A 21,359-nucleotide genomic window follows, 5' to 3' on the forward strand; every position below is an offset into this window, starting at 1 on the left:
GGGCTGGAAAAGACCTCTGAGAACATCAAGTCCAACCTGTGATTGATCCTCACCTTGTCACCCAGCTCAGAGCACTGAGTGCCACATCCACTCCTTATGGAGAAGGAAGTGATGGGCATTTGGAGCAGCCATAGGAGAGATGCCAGTGCTGATTTTGGGGGCTTTTAAAAAATGCCAACTTCCCAGTGGCAGAACCAGAGAAGCTGGAAGGACCCATGGGAGACAACAGGCTCATCTCCCCTTCCCCAGCTGCCACTTCAGGCTTTCTGCACATACATTATGTCAGCTCCACTGCTGACAGAGAGGGTAGTGTTAGAAAAAAACAGTTTTATTTAAATAACTGAAACCCTGGAGCCCAGCTGCAGCAGTGTCCGTGACAGGTATTTTCACAGTCTGTGATCACATGGATGTATCTCACTGTGCTGTGGTTGTTCTCACAACCCCCTTGCCTGGGCCTGTCCTGGGAGGAAAGGCCCTCCTGCTGCTGGGTGGGATGGGAGGCTGGCAGAGCACTGGGAGAGCAGGGTGGGAGAGGAGGAAGGCAAGGACAGGCAGCTGGAGGGGAACTAAAGGTGAAATCAGTTGTGGAGAAATTCGATGGGGCAAGACGAAGGAAGGAATACACCTGTCTGGGCATGGGTCATACAGTGACCCTGCTGGGGCTGGGGACCCCAAATCTCTGACTGTTCTCTCCCTGCCACAGCCACAGAGCTGCTACAGCCCTGGAGCAGCATCCCCCAGGCCGAGGCCGTGCCCGCGGGCCGACAGCTGCCGCAGCAGCCCCGCGCCCGCCTCGCTGTGCACCTGCACCTTCTGGGACAGGATCATCTCAAACAGGGTGCTCATCTCCGACAGGAACGTGCTGGCCAGCCTCGTCCCACTGCCACCAGGGTCAGCCCCAGCACCTTTGCCAAAGGTCTCAAAGGTCCTCGGTGTCTCCTGCCTTGCAGCCTCCTCATCCTCGGGGGAGCGCGGCGAGTCGGGGCAGAAGACGTTGTCCTTGTAGCTGCCGGTGAGGGGCAGGGACAGCCGGGCCACCCACTCTGGGTCTGCAGCTGTCAGCCTCTTGAGGGCCAGCTCTGGGGAGGGACAGCACAGCAGAGAAGAGAAGAGGGGGGAAATAAATTGATAAAAATATTGATAAATAAAAATATCTAAAATCAACTGAGAGGCATGATGGTAAACAGATCGCCGGTGACACCATGCAAACCAGCAGCTAAAAAAAAGCCACAATAGAACTGGTTTGAAACTATTGGGGGTTTTGTTTTGTTTTTAATATAATATATAATAGCCATTTTAATATAATAGCCATTAGAATCACTGTGCATTCTCATTTGTTGCAGTCTCAATTGGCACTTCACTAAATTGTTAGCAAAGCCTGAGAGAGGGAGGGTTCAGGACTGGCTGAAGGGGAGCAGACAATGAAAAGCTTTCCAGGGGGAAGTGTTGGACACAGAGATAGTGGGCTTCCCTTCAGGGTCACTCCAGGGTGGGAATTTGCTGCTAAGGAGGCAGATTGAGACCGAAAAGAAATGGGTTACTGTGAAAACAATAACACCAGAATGAAATTCTGGATTATAAAATGCACAGCTGGATGGTTGGAGACTGGGACTGAACAATTGAGCTCTAAAGTAGTTGTTCCTCGATTGGAAACAGCTGAGGAGCAGGGGGAGCCTGGGCTGGGGGCTGGGGCAGGCTCGTTAGTGCAGCAGTAATTTGATTGTGGCCCACAATGGGCAACTGGAATCACACAGAGGACTCAGGGTATTCCCTGCTGGCAGGGAGGCACAGCCAGGGTGGATTGTTACTGGGTCTGATTAGGGGAATTACACACAAATCTGATTATCCATCTGTGGGAGAGGGAGCTGAAACCACACCAGCAGGGAAAACTCTGGAGATGAAACCAGGAGTGATCCAGGCTGACACAATGGAGACCCCAAGAGCTGGGGGTTGCTGCTCCTAAGGAAGCAAGTGCTCTCCAGGGATCTGACTGCAACCTGTCATTAGTCTGAGGAGATATGCGCCAGCAGAGGAAATCTTTATGCTTAAAATAGTGTTGGCAAGAGAAGAAGTGATTATAGATGTCCATGAATAAACATCTCCTGGAAAATAAAGGAAGGACCCCATAGCAAGGAGAGCCTGGAATAGCTTCCTCGTCAGACAGCAGGAAGGGGAACAGGGATTCTTGTTTTTTGAGGTCTCTGGTAAACAAGAGTCCGTGCTGTGGTGCACAGAGGCTGCATTCCAGCCCCTCATTGTTCCTTCCCAAAGCACATCCCAGAACCTCAGGGGAGTTCAGAGCAACCAGCCAGTTTAGGGAAGGTGTTGGGAGCAGCAAAACCTCACTGGTAACTAAACCCAGCAGTCGCAGGGTGGCAAGGGCTGGTGTCACTGTAGTAATAATTGTGTGGCTCTGACTAAAAAACGGCATCTGAAAGGAGGGTCCCCATTCCAATGCTGTTTTCCTGCTAATTCCAGAGGGTGGTCAATACCCTGCCACAGCTGGGACCTGGGATCTGCAGTCAGTGGCTGAGACAAGGCTCCTCCCTCAGCCAGCCAAGCAATTCCTCCTTTTTCTCTGGAAAACAACTGCCCTGGCATGGGCTGGGGGAGAGAGCTGGGACTCCAGCCTGGTAAGCAGAAAAGGGCAGGTACATCCCTTAGATTTTTGTTTCAGCTGGAGTCCCAAAATTCTTTTGTGTTGCTTCACATCCAGGGTTTCTTTCTGCAATCTTAGTATTTGAGTTGCAGTGACTGCTCCTTGAGACATCACCCAAGTGTGCTGCAGGTTTTGCTGTAAAATATGCAGTTTTCTCCTCCCCAGTCTGCAAGAAGCCACCTCATTCCCTGAATATTTGGCTGCCTCAGCTCTGGAGCAGGGCACAACTGGTCTGCTCTCTGCAGGGAGAGCTGGGCTGACACTCCCATGGCCATGAAAACCTCATAATTAGGTATGTTTAATTTGACCAATAACTCTTTACTGCCTTGTTTTAATGGTGTTTGGGGAGCAGGGGTTGTTTTTATCATCCATAAAGTTCTATCTCTCATCTGCTGCTGGGAGTGCTGTGCTGGGCTGCTGGGGGATCAGAGCTAACAGACGGTGCTGCGAGTTCATCCCACAACATCAACAATCCCAGAGCTGCCCGGGATTGCAGTCCCCCCGCTGGGAACAGCACAAAGGCCCAGCCAGCCTCAGCCAGCTGTTAGGATGCTCCTGAGCACCAGCAGTGCTTCCTTCCTCCCTCTCAGGATGCAAGTCCATGGCTCTGTTTGTGTCTGGGAGAGGAGGAAGGAGCCCGGCAGCTCCGGTGGCTGCGCTCGTCTGTGCGGGCAGCTCTGGGCTCCTGGGGCAGCTCTGGGCTCCTGGGGAAGGTCTGGGCTCCTGGGGAAGGTCTGGGCTCCTGGGGAAGGTTTGCAGCTCTGGGCTCCTGGGGAAGGTTTGCAGCTCTGAGCTCCTGAGGAAAGTTTGCAGTTCTGGGCTCCTGAGGAAGGTTTGCAGCTCTGGAACAGATCAGCCTCTAGGCATGGCCAGCAGCAATCCACACAGCCTCAGCATTCCAGGCTGGCATGGAGCTGCCCAGGGAATTAATTGGTGGAATCATCATCCCAGCAATGGGGATGTGGCACTGGGGACATGGGTCACTGGTGGACATGGCAGTGCTGGGGAACAATGGTCTGGGGGGGCTTTTCCAGCCCTAATGATCATATGGAATCCCAGGACTTTGGCCAAAAGGATGATTGTCCTGTCAGATCCAAGGATCATGGGAGATGGCACTTCATGGATCAGCCTCACCATAGCTCTGATTTTCTATCCTTGTGTGGGCAGGACTGGATTCAGAGCTGCTGGGCAGCTCCCCCAGTCCCTTTTCTGGGATCAGGGCATGTCAGTGCACCTGGGATGGAGCTGGGCTCCTCTTGGCTCCCTGCTCTTGGCTGCAGGACCTCAGAACCCAAGGAAACTTTTAGGTCTCAGCCTTTCCTTTGTTTGCTCCTTATTGGAATAAAAGAGCAGGGAGGCAAAGGGGGAGAAGCAGCAGGTTCTACCTTCAGCACCAAAAATGCCCAGCTCTGGAATTCAAACCACCCCAGCAGCAAAGCTCTGTGAGTTTCTCTTCTGTGGAGGAGCACAGAGGCTCCACAATGAAATTTCTGCTACAGGACATGAGTCAGCCCAACTCTTTCAAATTGAAATGCCAAGAGAGGAGATTTTTAGAACAAATCAATAAAAGGAACATGTAGAAAATGTCAGGCCCAGATGGTATTCACCCCGGAGTGCCAGAGGAACTCAGTTATGAAATTGCCTGGTTTATTAGCTGCTGTTCATTAACTACTGCTTCAAATGAATGCAGGATCAGAGGGAGGGGAGGTGGAAATGGTGACAGGAGTTTTTAAGTATGTGAAGGTGAACCCAGCCCAGGCAGATTCAGAGAAATCCTTCTGTGCAAGGCTCAGCAGAGAGAGCCACAGAGCTGCTGCTCCCAGAGGAACCACCTGACATTGTCACATGGGGAATTGTGCTCTGGAAATTTGGAAGGGCTGCATGGAGAGTCCTGGATGGCTCTGGACAAGGGTCTGGAGTGCCAGGACACAGGGAATGGCTTCCCAGAGCGCAGGGATGGACGGGATATTGAGAAGGAATTGTTCCCTGGCAGGGTGTGCAGGCCCTGGCACAGGGTGCCCAGAGCAGCTGTGGCTGCCCCTGGATCCCTGGCAGTGCCCAAGGCCAGGTTGGACATTGGGGCTGGAGCAGCCTGGGACAGTGGGAGGTCCCAGGTGGAACTGGATGGGTTTGAGTCCCTTCCAACTCAAACCATTCCAGAATTCAATTCTGTGAAGGCAGAGGTCACCTGAGCTGATGGAACAGCACCAGTGAGGCTTGCAGGGGACCTGAGCTGTGCCTGAATTTACAGCCAGGTTCTGTAGGGACTAATATGTGTTAAAAGCTGGGAAGTGAGGGTAGGCATAATTAATCTTCCTCACCAAGGGAGGTCATTAGCAGAGTCCCAGAGTATCTGCTCAACACAGTGATAAATGATATGGCAAGGGGACAATGTTGGTGTTGACTCCACTAAAACACCCAAAAGCAGAGGGTTGCTGAAGGACCTGATAATGCTGACTGCCATGAGCAAAATGTGGCTGGTGAATTTCTGTGTCACCAACTGTCAGATAATTGTCACAGGGAACAACAACCTGTCATGTGTTGATGGCTCTCCCTCCACGCAGAGGAGGGATTTGGGAGCCACAACAAACAAGGCCCAGCATGGAGCTTGGGCAGGACAGGAATTGGGAACACACCAGAAAACCTCCTTGTAACCCCCAGTGGATCCTAAACACTGCACAACAATTCTGGCCACACATCTCAAAAAAGATAAAATTAGCAGCAGATTGGTCACAGGAGATGAAGAGGAAGGAGAATCCAGAGGGGCTCTGAGGGTAGATAACATCTTGAGGGGTTTGACAAGGACAAGTGTCCACCCTTCTCAGTCTGCACAGACCAGGAGACCACGAAGGGTGGTCAGGCCAGCATGGGAAGCAGCTCACCAGCTGCAATGTGCAACTGGCCCTCACAGAGGCCAAGCTCACACGTCCATGGGAGGGAAGAGCAGCCATAAACACATGGAAAGATCCAATGTGAAGCTCAGCAAGTCCCTTGGCCTGCTACCAAAAGCCTGGCATGGCCCAGATGTGCTGCGCCAAGCACTGCCCCTGCCAGAGCCTCTCTGGGAGGTGCGACGTGCCCTGGCTGCTGCAGGATGGGGTTAGTGTGGGTTACCTGAGGATATCCCACTGCTGCAGCTCCCCCAGCCCCAGCCTGTCCCAGCAGCGAGGTCACCTCACCTGCCTGTGGCTCCAGGAGGGTCTCCAGCTCCTCTCCCACGAGCTGCTGCACGGAGAGCTCGAAGGCGCTGTCGCAGTCGCGGTCGCCGGCCTCGCTCTCGCCGTGCCCGCTGTCCTTGGTGCTCAGGCAGTCTGTGTCCATCCCTGTGTCCATCCCTGTGTCCAGCCCTGTGTCCAGCCCCGTGTCCAGCCCCGTGTCCAGCCCTGCAGCCCTGCCAGGGGTCACACACCCAGGTCACTTCAGCCCCAGTGAGCCTTTGGAAGGATCTCTATCTCCCCAGAATGCCCCAGAGAGGGGCTCTGGGCACCCTCCCTGTGCACCACCCACAGAACCAAAGGCATTTTGTGTGCCCATCAGTTAATGAGGTTTGGGGAGTTGCTCCACATTTCTCGCCTGAAAGGGTTTTTATCCTTCTGCAGCAAGATCAGAGAACACAGAAGGGCTGGAAGGGACCTTAAAGCCCATCTCATTCCACCCCCTGCCACGGGCAGGGACACCCTCCATAATCCCAGCTTGCTCCAAGCCCAGTCCAACCTGATCTGGAACATTTCCAGGGGTCTAGGGGCATATCCTGAGCAAACAGGGACTTGCTGGCTCCTCCCCATTAATTCAGAGGAGCTTTCCCCTGCAGGACCAGGTGAGGAGCACCCCAGACACCCTGGAGCTGCTCTCTCTCCCTTCCCATCCTCTGCAGCTGCAGGTGAGAAAGGTGGAGAAAGCTGTGTCTGCCCATGGCCTGGCCAGGTGGGGACAGGGGAACATGGCAAGGCAGTGATGAAGACTCAGCATCCTCAGCAGTGTGCATCTAGAGCACACAGCATAATTTAATGGGAACACCATGAAGTTTGGAGATATCTTTGGCACACAGCTGGGATATCTCAGTGCCTCCAGCCCTGCTGCAGTTCCTCACTCATCTGCCCCCTGGCACAGGGTCAGGTGTCCCAAACTCATGTTGGCAGGCACTAAGAAATTTACCAGAGCCATGAGAACACTCATCCTTGTGCTGCTGCCTCCAGAGCTGGGCCCCTCTGTGCTCCTGAGCACCCAGAACCATCAGAGTTCTTGGCAAGCGATGGCTCATGGCCATGGAAGAGCTCAGGTAAGTATGGAGGGACCTGCCAAAGGTACCCCAGGAAGGAAGCAAAAAGCAGCTGGATACCACTGAGAAGCACAACCTGCCCCTGAAGGGAGAATCTCCAAACTCAGGAGATGAGGCTTTTCTTTGTGTGTCCCTGCCCTCGGAGGTTTTAGCCTGATGGGGCTGGGGCAGGGGAAAGGGGTGTGGGGAAGGGAAGTGCTGGGAGCCAGCCTTACCTGCTGCCGTTCTTGGCCGTGTACTTGTTTCCCCTGTAGTTTGTTTTGGGCTGGAACTGGCCCTGGTGCAGCAGCGAGAGCAGCTGGGAGATTTGCTGCAAGGCAGGAAAAGCCTGTTGAGCCCCGGGCTGGCCACTCAAGCTGCTTCCTGCCAGGACGTCCCTCCGAGCCCCCCGGCCTTTTTATAGCGTTTCCTCCTCCTGCAGATGGCTCCGCATCCCCACACCGGGGAAAAACAAGCGCTGGGCAGCTCACCTGGGCCCGAGCTTCCCCTGCAGCCCTCCTGCTGCTCCTGACCCTGGGATTGTGCCCTTGTCACACCCTGTGACAGCCCCGCTCCCGCCTGTCCTGCTGGGGTGACTCTGCTGGGTGAGGGGGTGTTCATCCTACCCAGGCCTGAGACCATGCAAAGACCCTCAGGCTGCCCATGCCCACCGCGCCAGGGTGGGCACTGCCCAGGCACGGAAGGGCTGGGGGTGCCCACACGCCTGGAGCGGCTCCTACCTGCACTGGGGGCGACTCCATGGCGAACTCCCCGGTCGGGCTCTGCTCCGCCAGGGCCACCAGCGACAGCCGGACCAGGCTCCTGAGGATCTGCTGGTGGGGCTGGGGCTGCCCGGGTACCCCCGCACCCACGGGCGGCTCGGCTGGCACTCGGGGCTCTCCCATGGGTGGCTTCACCAAGCTCTTGCCGTGCGGCGATGCCTCCGCGGGGCCCGCAGCCTCCCTCACGGCGTGCTTGGCTCTGTGGGGCGGGCAGGGCCGGCGCTGCAGGACGGGCAACTCCAAGGTGCCCTGCTGCTCCTCCGAGCCCTTTTGTGTCCTCTGATTCCTCAGGGTCCTGTAGAGAGTGGGCGTGAGGTGCAGGGGCGCCTGCGGGGACCCCCCGGCAGCAGGGGTGGCCGCGTCGGGCTGCTCCTCCTGACAGGTCCGGGGGGGCTCGGGCTCCCGGGGGCGGCCCCGGAGCAGCGGCACCAGGTGGATGTCGGCCTTCTGGATCTGCCTGTGCGGCTTCTTGAGCTGCTGCTGCCTGCGGGCGTCCTCCGCCTCCCGGCAGTTGTAGGCCATGCCGTCCTTCTTGTCCTTCTTGCGCAGGGACAGGGTGAGCGCCAGCAGCAGCACGCAGCCGCCCAGCAGAGCGGCCAGGCAGATGAGCAGCAGCACGGACAGGCTGGGCCAGCCGGGATCCCGCGCTGACATCTTGGAGAAGGCACCGTGCCGCCGGAACAGCAAGCGGAGCCGGGCCTGGGTGTGCAGGGGGGTGTCCCCCTGGTCACTCACCCGCACCAGCAGCTCCCGCTGGCTGCCGGCCAGGCTGCTGGCATTGCTGGCATTGAGGGACACCTGCCCCAGCAGCGGGTCCAGGATGAAGAGCCCGGCATCATCCCCACCCACCAGATCATACCGGAGAGCCCCGTTGGTGCCGGAGTCCACGTCCCGGGCCACGATGGTGAAGAGGAAGGGGTTGGCAGGGCACGACATGAGTGTGGAATTGGTCACTGCCGCAGCCCCCTGGGTGCTCCCATTCCCAGGGACCACCCAGCAGCACCCGGTGTCCACATTGACCAGGACAGAGAGCGTGGCCACCCCTCCCACCAGCGCTGGTGTGGTGATGATGGGTGCGTTGTCGTTCCGGTCGAGCACAGCCAGCCTGATGGAGATGTTGGATGCCAGCTTGGGATGCCCTCCATCCTCTGCTGTCACCAGGAACTCTAGGCTCCTCACCTGCTCATAATCAAAAGCTTGGAGGGCAAAAATGTCTCCAGTGATGGGATCGACTGAGACCAGCCCCAAAGCAGAGGGGTCCAGGATCCTGTAGGTGACTTTCCCATTGGAGCCCAGGTCAGGGTCAGTGGCACGGACAGTGAGCAGAAAGGCAGGTGCTTCACCGTTCTCAGCAACAGCAGCTTCGTAAGCGGCCTTCTCAAAGGCTGGGGCATTGTCATTGACATCACTGATGCAGATGGTGAGGTGTTTCAGCACGGCCAGGGACAGGTCCCCCATGTCCCGCACCACCAGCGTCAGGTTGTACTCGGCGCGCCGCTCGCGGTCCAGCGAGGCGTTGGTCAGCAGCGCGAAGCTGTGGCTGTTGGTCCTCTTCAGCCTGAAGTGCTCGTAGCCCTGGCTGAGGGAGCAGAGCACTTGCCCATTGCTTCCTGAGTCAGGGTCACTGGCTGTCACCAGGGCCACAAAGCTGTCCTTGGGGACAGCCTCGGACAGCACGGGCTCCCGCGTGGCCCAGGTGACGTGGACATCAGGAGCGTTGTCGTTGACATCCAGGACCTTGACCAGGACCTTGCAGTGTGCCGGGATGGGGTTGGCGCCCAGATCCCGTGCCTGCACGTCCAGCTCGTAGGCATGGGTCTCCTCATAGTCCAGAGGGAGCCTCAGGAAGATGCTGCCCGTGCGGGCATCGATGCTGAAGGTGCTCAGCACCTCGGGAGGCGCGTGCCTGCTCAGGCTGTACTCGATCTCCCCGTTGGGACCCTGGTCAGGGTCAGTGGCCGTGACCGTCACAAGGAGGGTCCCGGGCTGGGCGTCCTCCCGAACCTCCACCGTCAGGGAGCTCTCTGCAAACACGGGGCTGTTGTCATTGGAGTCGAGGACAATGACTTTAATCAAAGCAGTACCTGATTTTGGTGGCTCCCCGTGATCGGTGGCCGTCAGCACGAGGTCGAAGGAGGAGTGCAGCTCCCGGTCCACCTCCTTAACCACGACAAGCTCCGCATGCCTTGTCCCATCGGAGCTGGAGACGACCTCCAGAGCAAAGTGCTCACTGGGGGAGAGGGCGTAGGAGCAGCGGGCGTTGGGGCCAGCGTCAGCATCCAGGGCTCGATCCAGCGGGATCCGCGTCCGCAGGGATGCGCTCTCCGAGATCTCCAGCTCCAGCTCGGGCGTGGGGAACCGCGGCGCGTTGTCATTGACATCCATCACCTGAACCTTCACGTGGATCAGGGCCGGGTTCTGGGCAGCCAGCACGTCGAAGGACACCCAGCAGGGATCACTGTGGCGGCACAGCTGCTCCCTGTCCACCCGCCCGGCCGTGCTGAGCACCCCATCCCCGCTGCCCACATGCAGCGGGAACCTGCCGGGGGTCTCCATCAGCTGGAAGGTCTCGGCCGCCTCGCCGCTCTCGCCGCCCTCAAAGTGCTCGGCCAGGCTCCCTATGACAGTTCCCGGGGGCACCTCCTCCAGCACCCGGTACTGCACCGTGAACGTGGCCACCTCCTGGGCATCGGCGCTCAGGAACAGGTACCACCACCAGAGCGCCGGCAGCCGCAGGGCCGAGCGGCTCAGCCCCAGCACGCTGCTGGCAGAGCCCCCGCGGCCCCGCCGCGCTGCCATGGGCTGTCCCGCCGGCCACCGCATCCCCGCAGAGTCCTCAGGGCCACCGCAGGGCCTCACCATCCTCTCCCATCTCCGAGGGCCGTGGGCTCCAGCCAGAGCTTGGAAAGGAGGGGAAGTCACAAGCAGGGCTGGTGGCTGTTCCCCGCGCTGCCATCACCGGGGCTCCCCGGCCGGGACAGCCCGGAGCGGAGGGACCGTCCCCGGAGCAGCCACCGGCCGGCTGGCCGGGCTGGGGATGGAGCGGCAGACATCCTATGGAAACCCCACCTACAGGAAAAGGGAGGACCGGGCTGGTACAATGCCGGGGCGGGGTGGGGGCTCGTGGGGCGGCACAGCCCGGCGGCGAAAGGGTGTGGAAGTGCCCTCCGATCCCAGCCTCGGGGGACCGTCACCACTGTCACCTGCAGAGCACACTGCCCAGAAGATGGGATTCCTGCAGTCCCTGACCCACCACAAACCTCTTGTGCTTCAGGAAGAGGTGATGGACTCCTGCTTCTTCATTGACTCAAAGCCTTGTTCTCCACACTTCTACATCTCAGACTTTGACATTTTGCCTAAATCCAAGTGCAATCCCTGCTCCTTGCTCTGCCTTTGGAGGGCGATGAGCCCAAGTCACCTTTCCCAGTACAGAGGTGCTGATGTCACCAGTTCCAGCTGGACACACCAAAATGAGCTGATGAATCAGCAGGAGCGTGGCCACGCCAAACACAGCCGGGAGGGCATGAGGGAAGGAGGGAGGCGCTGGCAGACACAGCCTGTGTCCGTTCAGGCCTCTCCCCATCCCTGCATCCGGCTGTCCTGGCTGCTCCCTCTCTTGGCACGTGCTCCATCCCAGCTTGGCTCACCACTGATTTCCCTGGCGTCACTCCTGCACCATCAAATCCCTTCTTGGCCTTATTTCAGCACCTCACCCTGAGCCCCCACCTTCAGGCTGCCCAGCTGTTGCACCGGTATCACCACAGCTGGCCAGCTGTGCACACACAGGTAGCACACCCTGAAGGTGTTCCACGTATTCCTCCTGAGCCTGCAGAGCCCCCAGACCCCAGGCTGGGTTTGCTTTGGTCTCGAGGTGACAGAAGGCACTCAGGACAGGGAAGGTCGTGTGGAACTTTCCTTGGCTGCTCTGGAGCATTCTCAAGGTGTGGTTGAAGCCCCACCAGCCACGGCATCTTTGTGTCTCCACACCTTCCAGGCAGCCTCCAGCAGCCTTTGGTGTCCTTGCCCACCTCGCCCTCTCCTCTTGCTTTTCCAGCCTTGATGGGCACCCCTGTCCCCCCCAGCCTATTCCCATCTCTCCCAGCTCCCCTCACACTCTGAATTTCCCAGGTGAGGCTCTGCTGTCATCACTTTTCTTCGCCATGGTGAATTTTGGTGCTCCAAAGAGCAGCAAAGCCAAAGCCACCTCAGTGCCACGAGCTGTGCCCTCGGCGCAGCGGGAGGAAGGGACGGTGCTGCGGGGGGTGGCCGGAGCCCGGTGCTATTCCTGGGCTCGGCCCCAGCTCCAGGTGACCTTTGCCAAGTCATTTCCCTGCTTTGTGCTCGCGCTTCCTCCTGCGCAGCCCGGGGCTCTCCCGGAGGGATGATCCCGCCTGCTCCCGCCCGCTCCCGCTGCCCGCGGAGCTCCGGCTGGAGAAGCGGATGTCTCACAGCCCGTGCCCGATTTTGGGAGGGGAGGTGGGAAGGCCACTTCCTTCTGCTGGGGCTGTTATCCCTCCACCTCGCGGGTTTTTAATGCTTTTCCTTTTCAGGGATGGAGCGGAACAGAAGAACCACACTGGAGCATCACAAGGGAAAGGACATAATATGACACCCCAGGACCGTGAGAGTTCCCCGAGGAGCCCTGCCTGGGTTTCCTTGCCCCATCACCTCCCAATCCCACTGCAGAACAAGCCACTCTCCCCCAGTGCCCATGTTTAACCCATCACTGACACCACAGGAGGTGAATTACCCCTGACTCCAGCACCCACCTGCCAGACCCCACTTGCTACCATCCCCACCCCTCAGCTGGGAGGATCCCAAACCTCCAAACCACTCATTTTTCTCCCCAGGTGGGATTTTGACTACCAGTTTGCTCAGGGAAAGGCTGGGAGGAGAAGTCACTGTCACCAGGCTGTGAGCCCCCTGAGCACTGTCCCCAGCCTGGCTGTACAGATCCCAGCACTGGTGACTGCCCAGGAGGAGCTGGAGGAGCTCCTGCATGAATTATTGATGATTCTTCCAGAATAAACCCCTACAGACCAGGCCTGTGACCCTCAGCCAGCAGAACATTCCCAGCTGGCAGGAGGATGCTGCAAAAGCATGGCTGAGCTGCAAATCAGTGCCGTGGAGGGAGATGGACAGAAAGCTGCAAGAAAATAGGAAAGAAAAACGGGGTCGAGCTGAGACTTGCCAGAAGCACAGGCAGGGAAATGAGATCTGGTGCTAAAAACAAAACGTGTCTCCTCCTGTTTCCTGTTCACACCCCAGCAGGCTCCCGACGTGCTTCAGGACCTCCGTGACCACTGTGGTGGCTGCAAACACAAAAATCCTCCTCTAAGGTTTACACTGCACCTGAACCCTTTCATTTAAAGCTCAGGAAGGATTGAATTCTTACAGCACTTCATGCATTCACTGTGTGCAATCACTGTGGGCTTCCTTCAGCTCCTGCCCGACGCTGTCCGTGCCCAGAGCAGCTGGAAATGCCATTTTCAGGAGTGCCAACCTGGCTCTCTGCAGCTCAGCTGCTCCCCAGGCTCCAGAGCAGGGCACGGGCACACCCTGAGCTCCCAGGGGTGCAGAGCTGTGCTGGAGGCACCACTCTCCCTGTCCATCACCTGGCAGAGAGCAGCACCACCAGGTCATTTCGAGCTCTACTGCACAGCTGGAGATGTTCAAACTTTGTCATTTTGGGCTGACACGGTGCTAGCCTGGGACCAGGAGCTGTGCCATAACACATAACACATAACACATAACAGCGGAGGGCAGCTCAAAATGAGAGTGAAGAGGCTTTTCCACATCTAATAATTTTCTCTGATAAAGACAGGCTGAGAGCTGGGGAAGTTCCCCTGGACAAGAGGAGGCTCCGGGCAGACTTTGAAGCCCCTTCCAGTGCCCAAGGCCTCCAGAGCTCCAGGGGGGTTTGGGCACCATTTCCAGGGATGCACAGGGTGGGACTGTTGGGGGGTCTGTGCAGGGCCAGGAGCTGGACAGGCTGATCCTTGTGGGCCCCTTCCAACTGTGGATATTCCATGATTCCATGAATTTTCAGCCCTTCAAAGACAGCCTTTGCTCCTTTAGAAGTGTCACTCCCTTTTCAGTGGCCAGCAATCCCTCCCTGAGCACGAGGTGTGTGAGGAGCAGCTGCACAAGGGAGCCAAGAGCCTTCCCCATCCCCAGCTGCCTGCAGGGACCTGCGAGGCTCCCGGGGGCCCTTTCTCAGGAGGAAGGACGTGATTCCCCCTCTGACACCAGGCACGGAGCTCTGCAGGAGGTGCAGGGACCTTCCCTCAGGGTGAGCTGAGCTCATCTCCCCACAACCAGCAGGTGACACTGGCTGAAGGTGACACTGGCTAAAGATGACCTCGGCTGAAGATGACACTGGCTGAAAGTGACACCGGCTAAAGGTGACACTGGCTGAAAGTGACACCAGCTGAAGGTGATACCAGCTGAAGGTGACCTTGGCTAAAGGTGACCTCGGCTAAAGGTGAACTTGGCTGAAGGTGACACCGGCTGAAGGTAACACTGGCTAAAGGTGACCTCGGCTGAAGGTGACACCAGCTGAAGGTGACACCAGCTGAAGGTGACACCAGCTGAAGGTGGCACTGGCTAAAGGTGACACTGGCTGAAGGTGACACTGGCTGAGGGTGACACCGGCTAAAGGTGAACTCAGCTGAAGGTGACACCAACTGAAGGTGACACTGGCTGAAGGTGACACTGGCTGGAGGTGACACCGGCTGAAGGTGACCTCGGCTGAAGGTGACACCGGCTGAGGGTGACACCGGCTAAAGGTGACACCGGCTGAAGGTGACCTTGGCTGAAGGTGACCTCGGCTGAAGGTGACACCAGCTGAAGGTGACACTGGCTAAAGCTGACCTCGGCTGAAGGTGACACTGGCTGAAGGTGACACCAGCTGAAGGTGACCTCGGCTGAAGTGACCTCCCCGTGCCACCCGCTCCATCCTGGCCCGGGCTGCTCATCCTTCCCCTCCATCACAGCCACCCGGGTGTCCTTGCGGGCTCCTGCAGGGCTGCCCGCCCGGGGCTCCCGGTGCCTGCCAAGGCCGGGGCGGGCCGGGAAGGCGCAGCCCCGGCGGTGCCTGCGCTGTGCAGTTGGATCACTCCACCACGAGAGCCCACTGCTGCTCCGCGCTGGGCTCCGCCGCTGTCCCCGCCTGTCCCCGGCGCCGCCCGAGGGGCTGGGGGCGCTGAGCCCCCCAAACTCTCCCCACAGCGGGGCTGCGATCGCCCTTCCCCCGACGGACGGTCCCGGGGGTCTCCGCCGCCCCCAGCCCTGCAGGGAGCCTTGGGCGATGCTGCAGCTGCCTCCCCTCCATCCTCAGCGGATGCTCTGGGTCCCTCCCTGTTTGCCACGGGTTTCGGGTGTTTCCCTCCGTTTCACCGAATTTTAGGGTGTTTCCCCCGGTTTTGCATAGTTTAAGGTGTTTCCCTCGCTTTCACACGATTTTAGGACGTTTACATGATTTTAGGCAACACTGCAGTATCACAGCAGAGTCTCCCCCAAACCCCGCTGTAGCCCCACATCCTACCTCCACCCTGCAGAAGGTGTCCCTTCCTGCAGGGCAACACCTTAATTAGGGGGGAAATAAAAGGGGGTGCGGGCGATCCCTGGTGAGGACAGAGTTAATTATGGATGTAGCAGCTCCTGAAAGCTTCCCCAGGCAAAAACCTGGTTTTGAGCAAAGCTGCTCCTGCCTGCCGGGCTCCGGGAGCTGCCCTGCACAGAGGGGACGATAAGGAGAGTTATTGTTGCTCCGTGCTCATAAAAGAATTATTATTAAGGAGGAGAAGAAAGTTGTAAGTGAAGTAAATTGGGCCAGGCTGGGTGTTTGAATAGACAGGAATAATGTTATGGTAATGTCATGCACGGCTCTGCTGCTCCAGGACCCTGACGTGTTTTATAAAGCCCGGTGCTACAAAAAGCAATTCTGTGAGCAGAGAGAGGAAGAGCTGGCCAAAGAGAAACGAGGAGAAGCTGTAAAAATGATGTTTTATTGTGTGGGAGAAAGCAATGAGTTGAGATCTAACCCTTGATGTCCTTCTGGAGGAGAAAGCTGGCAGCATATTGTCGCTCGCTTGTATGATTTAATTTGCTATTCTAAGTCTTACAGTAATTTCTTTCCTGTGCTCCAAAAGCTTGTATCTAAATTTCTGTTTGCAAATGAAACACATGGAAGAACTCCCCAAGGCTCGGGCCTCAGAGCTGGATCTTCCCAGAGTGCAGGGGGCTGCTTGACAGGACGGGGGCAGGGGGCACCCAGCAGCACCACCTTCCACTGCCACTGTGATCTGATTTTAGTTTGACAACCCAAAACACCTGAGCACCAGCCCGGGGTGGGCTCCCTGTGCTGCACAGGGTAAGTGATGGATCCGGGCTGTGACATCAATCAGACCTTTACGAGTCCCCAGCGGCTGCAAATCAATAAGTGCCAGCAATAATTACCCATTTTGTCTTTCTCTTTATTAATATTTAGACGTTTTTAGTCTTTTCTCTCTAAACATGACGTTTCCCTGCTGTGGGTGTCCTTCAGAGGGAGCTGTCAGGAAAGCTCCTGTTCCTCTAATTACAGGCTTTGTGCTGGATGGAGCTGCTCCCTGAGCAGGAATGACAGAGCCACCAAAGCTGGGGACGGCTCTGCAGCCTCAGCCTGGGCAGGTGACACTGGTGATGTCCCCAGGGGGAGGGTGCAGCCTCTCTGGGTGTCACAGTGCAGATCTTGTGACGGTCACAAGGGGTCATCTTGTGATGCTCTCCAGCTCTTGCTGGGGGTGACCACAACCCACAGATGTCATTTAAAGAGATCATGGAATGGTTTTGGTTGGAAAGGACCTTCAATCCCATCCAGTGCCACAGGAACACTTCCCACTGTCCCAGGTTGTTCCAAACCCTGTCCAGCCTGGCCTTGGGCACTGCCAGGGATCCAGGGGCAGCCACAGCTGCTCTGGGCACCCTGTGCCAGGGCCTGCCCATGCTCACAGAGAGAATTTCTTAATTAGAAGTCCCTGGAGGTGATTGTCTCCTCAGGGGTGCTGTTAGGGATGTAGACATTGCAAACAAAGCCCTCTTTTGACATGGAAAGGGGAGAAGGACTCCACAATTTTCAATGGAAATGACAGCCCTTATCTCCTTTAACACGGGTGTGAGAGAGCTGATAATGCCCTATCAGCCCTGGAAAACAAATGGGAACAAATTCGAAACAGAAAACAACCCTCCCAAAAAGTAATATAAATTATGGTTTTTGTGGAGACAAAAAGTTTCCAGCAAGTCCAGCTTTAAAGCAAAAGCAGGGCTGGAAATAAGTGAGAGGAGGGATCCTGGAGCATCTGGCACGTCGGGAATACCTCCAGCTCCTGCAGGAACAGGTAAAGCCATCTCTTGTCCAGCTGTGCCCACAGGGATCTGTGCCAGGGATCTGAGGGCAGACCTGGCTTTTCCAGCGTGGGAGAGGTGAAGCTGTATCCTGACTTCTGGGGCTGTCCAGCAGAATAAATCCTTGGGGGGATCTCAGAGGCTGCTCCCTCCCCAGGCACTGCAGACACCGAGGGCCTGTGCCCAACACGGGAGGAGAAACTGGGACTGCAGAGATCTCAGGGCTGGGCAGGGACCGTGCTCTGACAGCCCCAGGAGCCTGCAGGGCTCCGGTTTCACCTCTCCTGATCCCTCTGTGCCACCTCACCCAGGTTCTCCCCAGGGTGACAGAGCCACCTCAGCATCACCCCACTGAGGGCGACAGTGCCAACCCCACCTTTGGGACAGCACCCAGGGATGGGGACAGAGAGGTGACCACAGTGAGGATGACCACAGCAAGGGTGACCACAGCAAGGGTGACCTCAGGTCTCCTCATCCCTTTGCACAGAGATGCTGCAGGCTCTGCCCAGAGTCCCACGTGGACTTCCTCTCTGGTGCCAGCACCTCCAGATGTTCAGCCAGCTGTGATGTGCCATTATCACCTCTTGCCTCTGCTGTGTCACTGCTCTTCTCTCACTCACGTCCACTGGGGGCAGGACACGTGTCCCCTGTCACTGGCTCCACCCAACATGCAATCAGGAGCTGCATCCTCTGCCCCCCTCTGCTCTGGCTGTTTGCCCGAGGGGCCGGGGGGGCTGGCAGGGGCAGGACCGTGTTCCAGCCCCCCAGTGTGGGAAAAGGGGCTGTGGCATGAGGCAAAGAGGGGCTGGAAGCTCCTCTGTGCCATATAAACAATGTAATGAGGACACCGTGAGTGTGGAAATATCTTTCGCTGGAAAACAATTCCAGATGATGCAACTTCCAGCTACTGCCAGGGGACTGAGCACAGCTCCCCAGCTAGGGCAAGGACCCAGGCAGCTCTGCTGGCCACTCCCAGGCAGTGTGGGACAGGTAAAACCAGGGCAGGTAAAACCAGAAGAGATGCTAAAGCTGTCCCACGCAGGCTGGGCCAGCCCTAGAGCCCAGCTGGGACCCAGCTCCTGCCTGGGGACAGTGACACCCCTGGGCTGGACTTCTGGGGGCTGGATGGGTCTTGAACCTCCTGGCTGAGCATTCCTGGGGCCAGACATGGGTCTGGGGAGGTGCAGCCTCTGTGAGTGGGCAGCAGTGAGTCCTGGGATACCGAAACATCCCACCCCAGCTTTTCCAGAGGGACACGTCCCTCGAGCCCTGCTCGGGTGCCCGGGCCATGTCACAGGTAGGTGATCTCGATGACATTGGGCTCAGCACTCCCGAGGGGAAGGTGGTGGCTGCAGGAGCAGTGGCAGGTCACTCCAGCCGAGCCCATCTTGCCGTAGGGATCCAGGCACCTCCATTGTGTCAGGAGCACGGTGTCCATGTGCTGGGCCATGGGCTCGTGGTGCAGCGTGACCTGCACCGTGCGCAGCTGGGGGCCGTAGTGCACCAGCAGCACGATGAACACGGCCAGCAGCACGAAGAGCACCACGATCACCGAGATCACCGGCAGCGCGTCCGATTTCTTGCTCACGCTCCTGACGATGGACACGGGGGTGAAGGCGGCCACATCCTGGGGCTCGGGCTGTCTCAGCTGGCTGCCGGCCACCGAGGCGTTCATGGCTCAGCGGGGTGACCTGCCACGGGGACAGGGTGGTGACCACCGAGCCCGTCCCTGGCCTCATGTCCTGCCCTCGAGCCCGCAGCTCCCGCACACGTGCGACTGCCAGGGAATGGGACGGTACCGTGAGTGTCCCCTCCCTCCCTCGGGCTCGCAGCACGGGGGAAGCTTTGGTGGTGAAGCGTGGGGCTCGCAGGATGATGCAATCCCTGCATCCCCTGTCCTGGGTGCCTTTGGACACCACACCCGGCTCTTGTGGGGAGCCCTCTGCCCACCCCTCTCCGCCCCCAGCCCCACGGTGCTGATCCAGGACCAAACCCCACGGGGACCTCCCAGGGGGGCCCAACCCCTCGGTAAACACAAGATCCCGTGGAGCCAGCACGGGTGGGAGCAGGGGGCAGTGAGGAAGGAAGGAAGAAGAGCCCTGCCAGCCCCCCGGGGTACCTGGGCGTCCCTGCTGCCTGGGGACCATCATCTCCGGCGGCGGGGCGAGCAGGACGAGCTGCGGGCTGGCTCTCGGGGAAGGTGCAGCCGGACTCACCTCGGAAGTTGCCACGTCACGGCCCGGCCCCGCCGCCGCCGGGGCTCCCGGGGCACTCGGGGAGCGCCCGCTCATCCCGGGCAGCGCGGCTCCATCCCGCCGCTGCCACATCGGCGCTGCGACCCTCCTGTCCCCCGGCGGGACAAGCGCCCTTTGTCTGGGGAGAAGAACCCTCCCTCCCCCCTTCGGCTGCAGGAAACCTCCCTGCTGCCACCGGCGGGGCGTGAAAATTGAATGCGGTGAAGGAATGGGTGTAAAAATTCCCCCTGGGCATGTGAGGTGTTTGCACAGCCCGGCACACCCACGCTGTGCTCCGGGCTGGAAGGGCTCTGTCCCCAGGGAGGATGGTCCCTGCCGGGGTCCCACTGCTGCAGAATCTGCCCATTTGCCAGCAGGGCTGTGGGGTGAGTCCATGGGGAGCTCTGGATGCTTTGGGCCTCCACTTCAATGGTTGGACTCAGTGATTTTGGAGGCTTTTCCAACCTAAAGGATTGTGTGAGCTGCTGGGGGTCACAGGCAGGAGCCAGAGCCAGGTCAGGGCTGGCACATCCCTCCCCTCACACAGGTACATCCCCTGGCCCAGCGGTGCTGTGTGCCACAGCCTCTGCCCCAGCAGTGACCTTGAGCACATCACAGAGCAGAAAATACGGATCCCTCGGAGTTTCAGCCATTACCAACTGCATCTTCCCATCCTTCCACCCCAAAACACCACTGCTCTTACCTGCAGCTCTCAGCAGACAGGCTGGGGTGAATATCTGGGCTCTGTCCTTCCTGCACGTGGGGAGGACACGGTGGGAAATGCCTTTTCCCATCCAGCCGAGCATCCAGAAGAGATTCAACTGCGTGTGAGCTTCTGGGTATTTGCACTCATTTCAGGATTCAGTAAAACCTTAATCTACAGCATAATCTCTGAGCGTCACATCTGTGCAAGGGACAAAAGGATGGGGGGGCTGCTGGCAGGGGGTTTGTCCCAGCCAGGCTGCTGTGGAGGCCTCCAGCCTTGGGCCTGGTGGTTTTCCTGGGGGAGAGGTTGGAAGAGACCCACGGAATGTGAGGAGCAGTGCCATGCACGGGGGATCATTCTCTCCAGTGCTGCTGGAGCAGGGGGCAATGTTGCTAGATGTGGCAACAGGGATCCTGCTGGCAGCATAGGACACCCTTGATGCTCTCCATGCAGTGAAGGAGAATCTCCTTGGCCTTTGGCTGAGGCTCTGTGGCTTTCGGGGGCTGTGGGAGGGGGTTGGAGCAGCTCCTCAGATCAGCAGACAGAATCCTCTGGCTTTGTATCCTGAACACCCACACAGACCCCCCAAGAAGGACACAGGAACTTTTCCTAGGTGAGGACACTAAAATGCTTCTCCTCCTGCAAACCCACTGACATCCAGCACAGGATAAACCAGAACCTCTGGGGCTCCCACTGTGACAGGCAGGACCTGCACAGAGCACCACAACACAAGGTCAGGGCCAAGAAACTAAATCCCTGAGCCCCTTGGGCTGAATGGGGCAGAACCAGCCCAATTTTCCAGTTCCTGCCCTTCTCCAGGAACTGGGAATGGGGTAGATCCAAGCCCAGCATGTGCTGTGTGTCCTGGAGGGTGCTGCCTAAAGAGGAGCATCCCAAAGCCACCATCCCAAAACCACCAACCCAAAGCCACCATGCCAAGGCCACCATGCCAAGGCCACCATCCCAAAGCTGTCATGTCCCAGCACCCAGACTCACTGGGGCTGCCCAGGGAGGCACAGGGAACAGAGCAGGCCCAGCTGCTGAGCCACCCTGGCCCCACAAGGAGCAGTTATCCCTAAATTCCTCGCGGATGTATAGGAACTCCCCTCTTGTCAGAACTCAGTACATCCCTCTGGGTGTCCAGAGTTGCCAGGACCCCTGCCAGGGGGCTCAGAGACCCTGGCACACAGCCCAGAGCACCTGTGGGTTTGATTATGACCCGTGGAACAAATTACCAGCTTTGTATGAAGACCTGAAAGCCACAGAAGTTTAAGTAGTGTAATAATAAAATTATCACTAGATGAAAAAGTAGATTTTGGGGTTTTTAGAATAG

At 58.1% G+C, this 21,359-nt stretch overlaps 2 protein-coding genes across 2 annotated transcripts; both read right to left on the reverse strand.

The window, feature by feature from the left end:
• Nucleotides 1–124: 124 nt before the first annotated feature.
• PCDH12 (protocadherin 12) lies at nucleotides 125–10,694 on the reverse strand. The gene is made up of 4 exons (XM_064724782.1): nucleotides 7,658–10,694; nucleotides 7,154–7,248; nucleotides 5,839–6,050; nucleotides 125–1,079 (listed from the first exon to the last, which is right to left on the reverse strand). Exons 1-4 carry the CDS (start codon nucleotides 10,559–10,561, stop codon nucleotides 715–717), a joined length of 3,576 nt encoding a protein of 1,191 aa, XP_064580852.1. The 5' UTR covers nucleotides 10,562–10,694; the 3' UTR covers nucleotides 125–714.
• Nucleotides 10,695–18,117: 7,423 nt separating this feature from the next.
• On the reverse strand, nucleotides 18,118–19,281 carry SMIM33 (small integral membrane protein 33). Its single transcript, XM_064725281.1, has 2 exons — nucleotides 19,206–19,281; nucleotides 18,118–18,777 (listed from the first exon to the last, which is right to left on the reverse strand). The coding sequence occupies exon 2, from the start codon at nucleotides 18,759–18,761 to the stop codon at nucleotides 18,378–18,380; it is 384 nt and encodes a 127-aa protein (XP_064581351.1). The 5' UTR covers nucleotides 18,762–18,777; nucleotides 19,206–19,281; the 3' UTR covers nucleotides 18,118–18,377.
• Nucleotides 19,282–21,359: the final 2,078 nt, after the last annotated feature.

This window comes from Zonotrichia leucophrys, chromosome 13 (genome assembly GCF_028769735.1).
Source record: "Zonotrichia leucophrys gambelii isolate GWCS_2022_RI chromosome 13, RI_Zleu_2.0, whole genome shotgun sequence".
Classification (NCBI taxonomy): Eukaryota; Metazoa; Chordata; class Aves; order Passeriformes; family Passerellidae; genus Zonotrichia; species Zonotrichia leucophrys.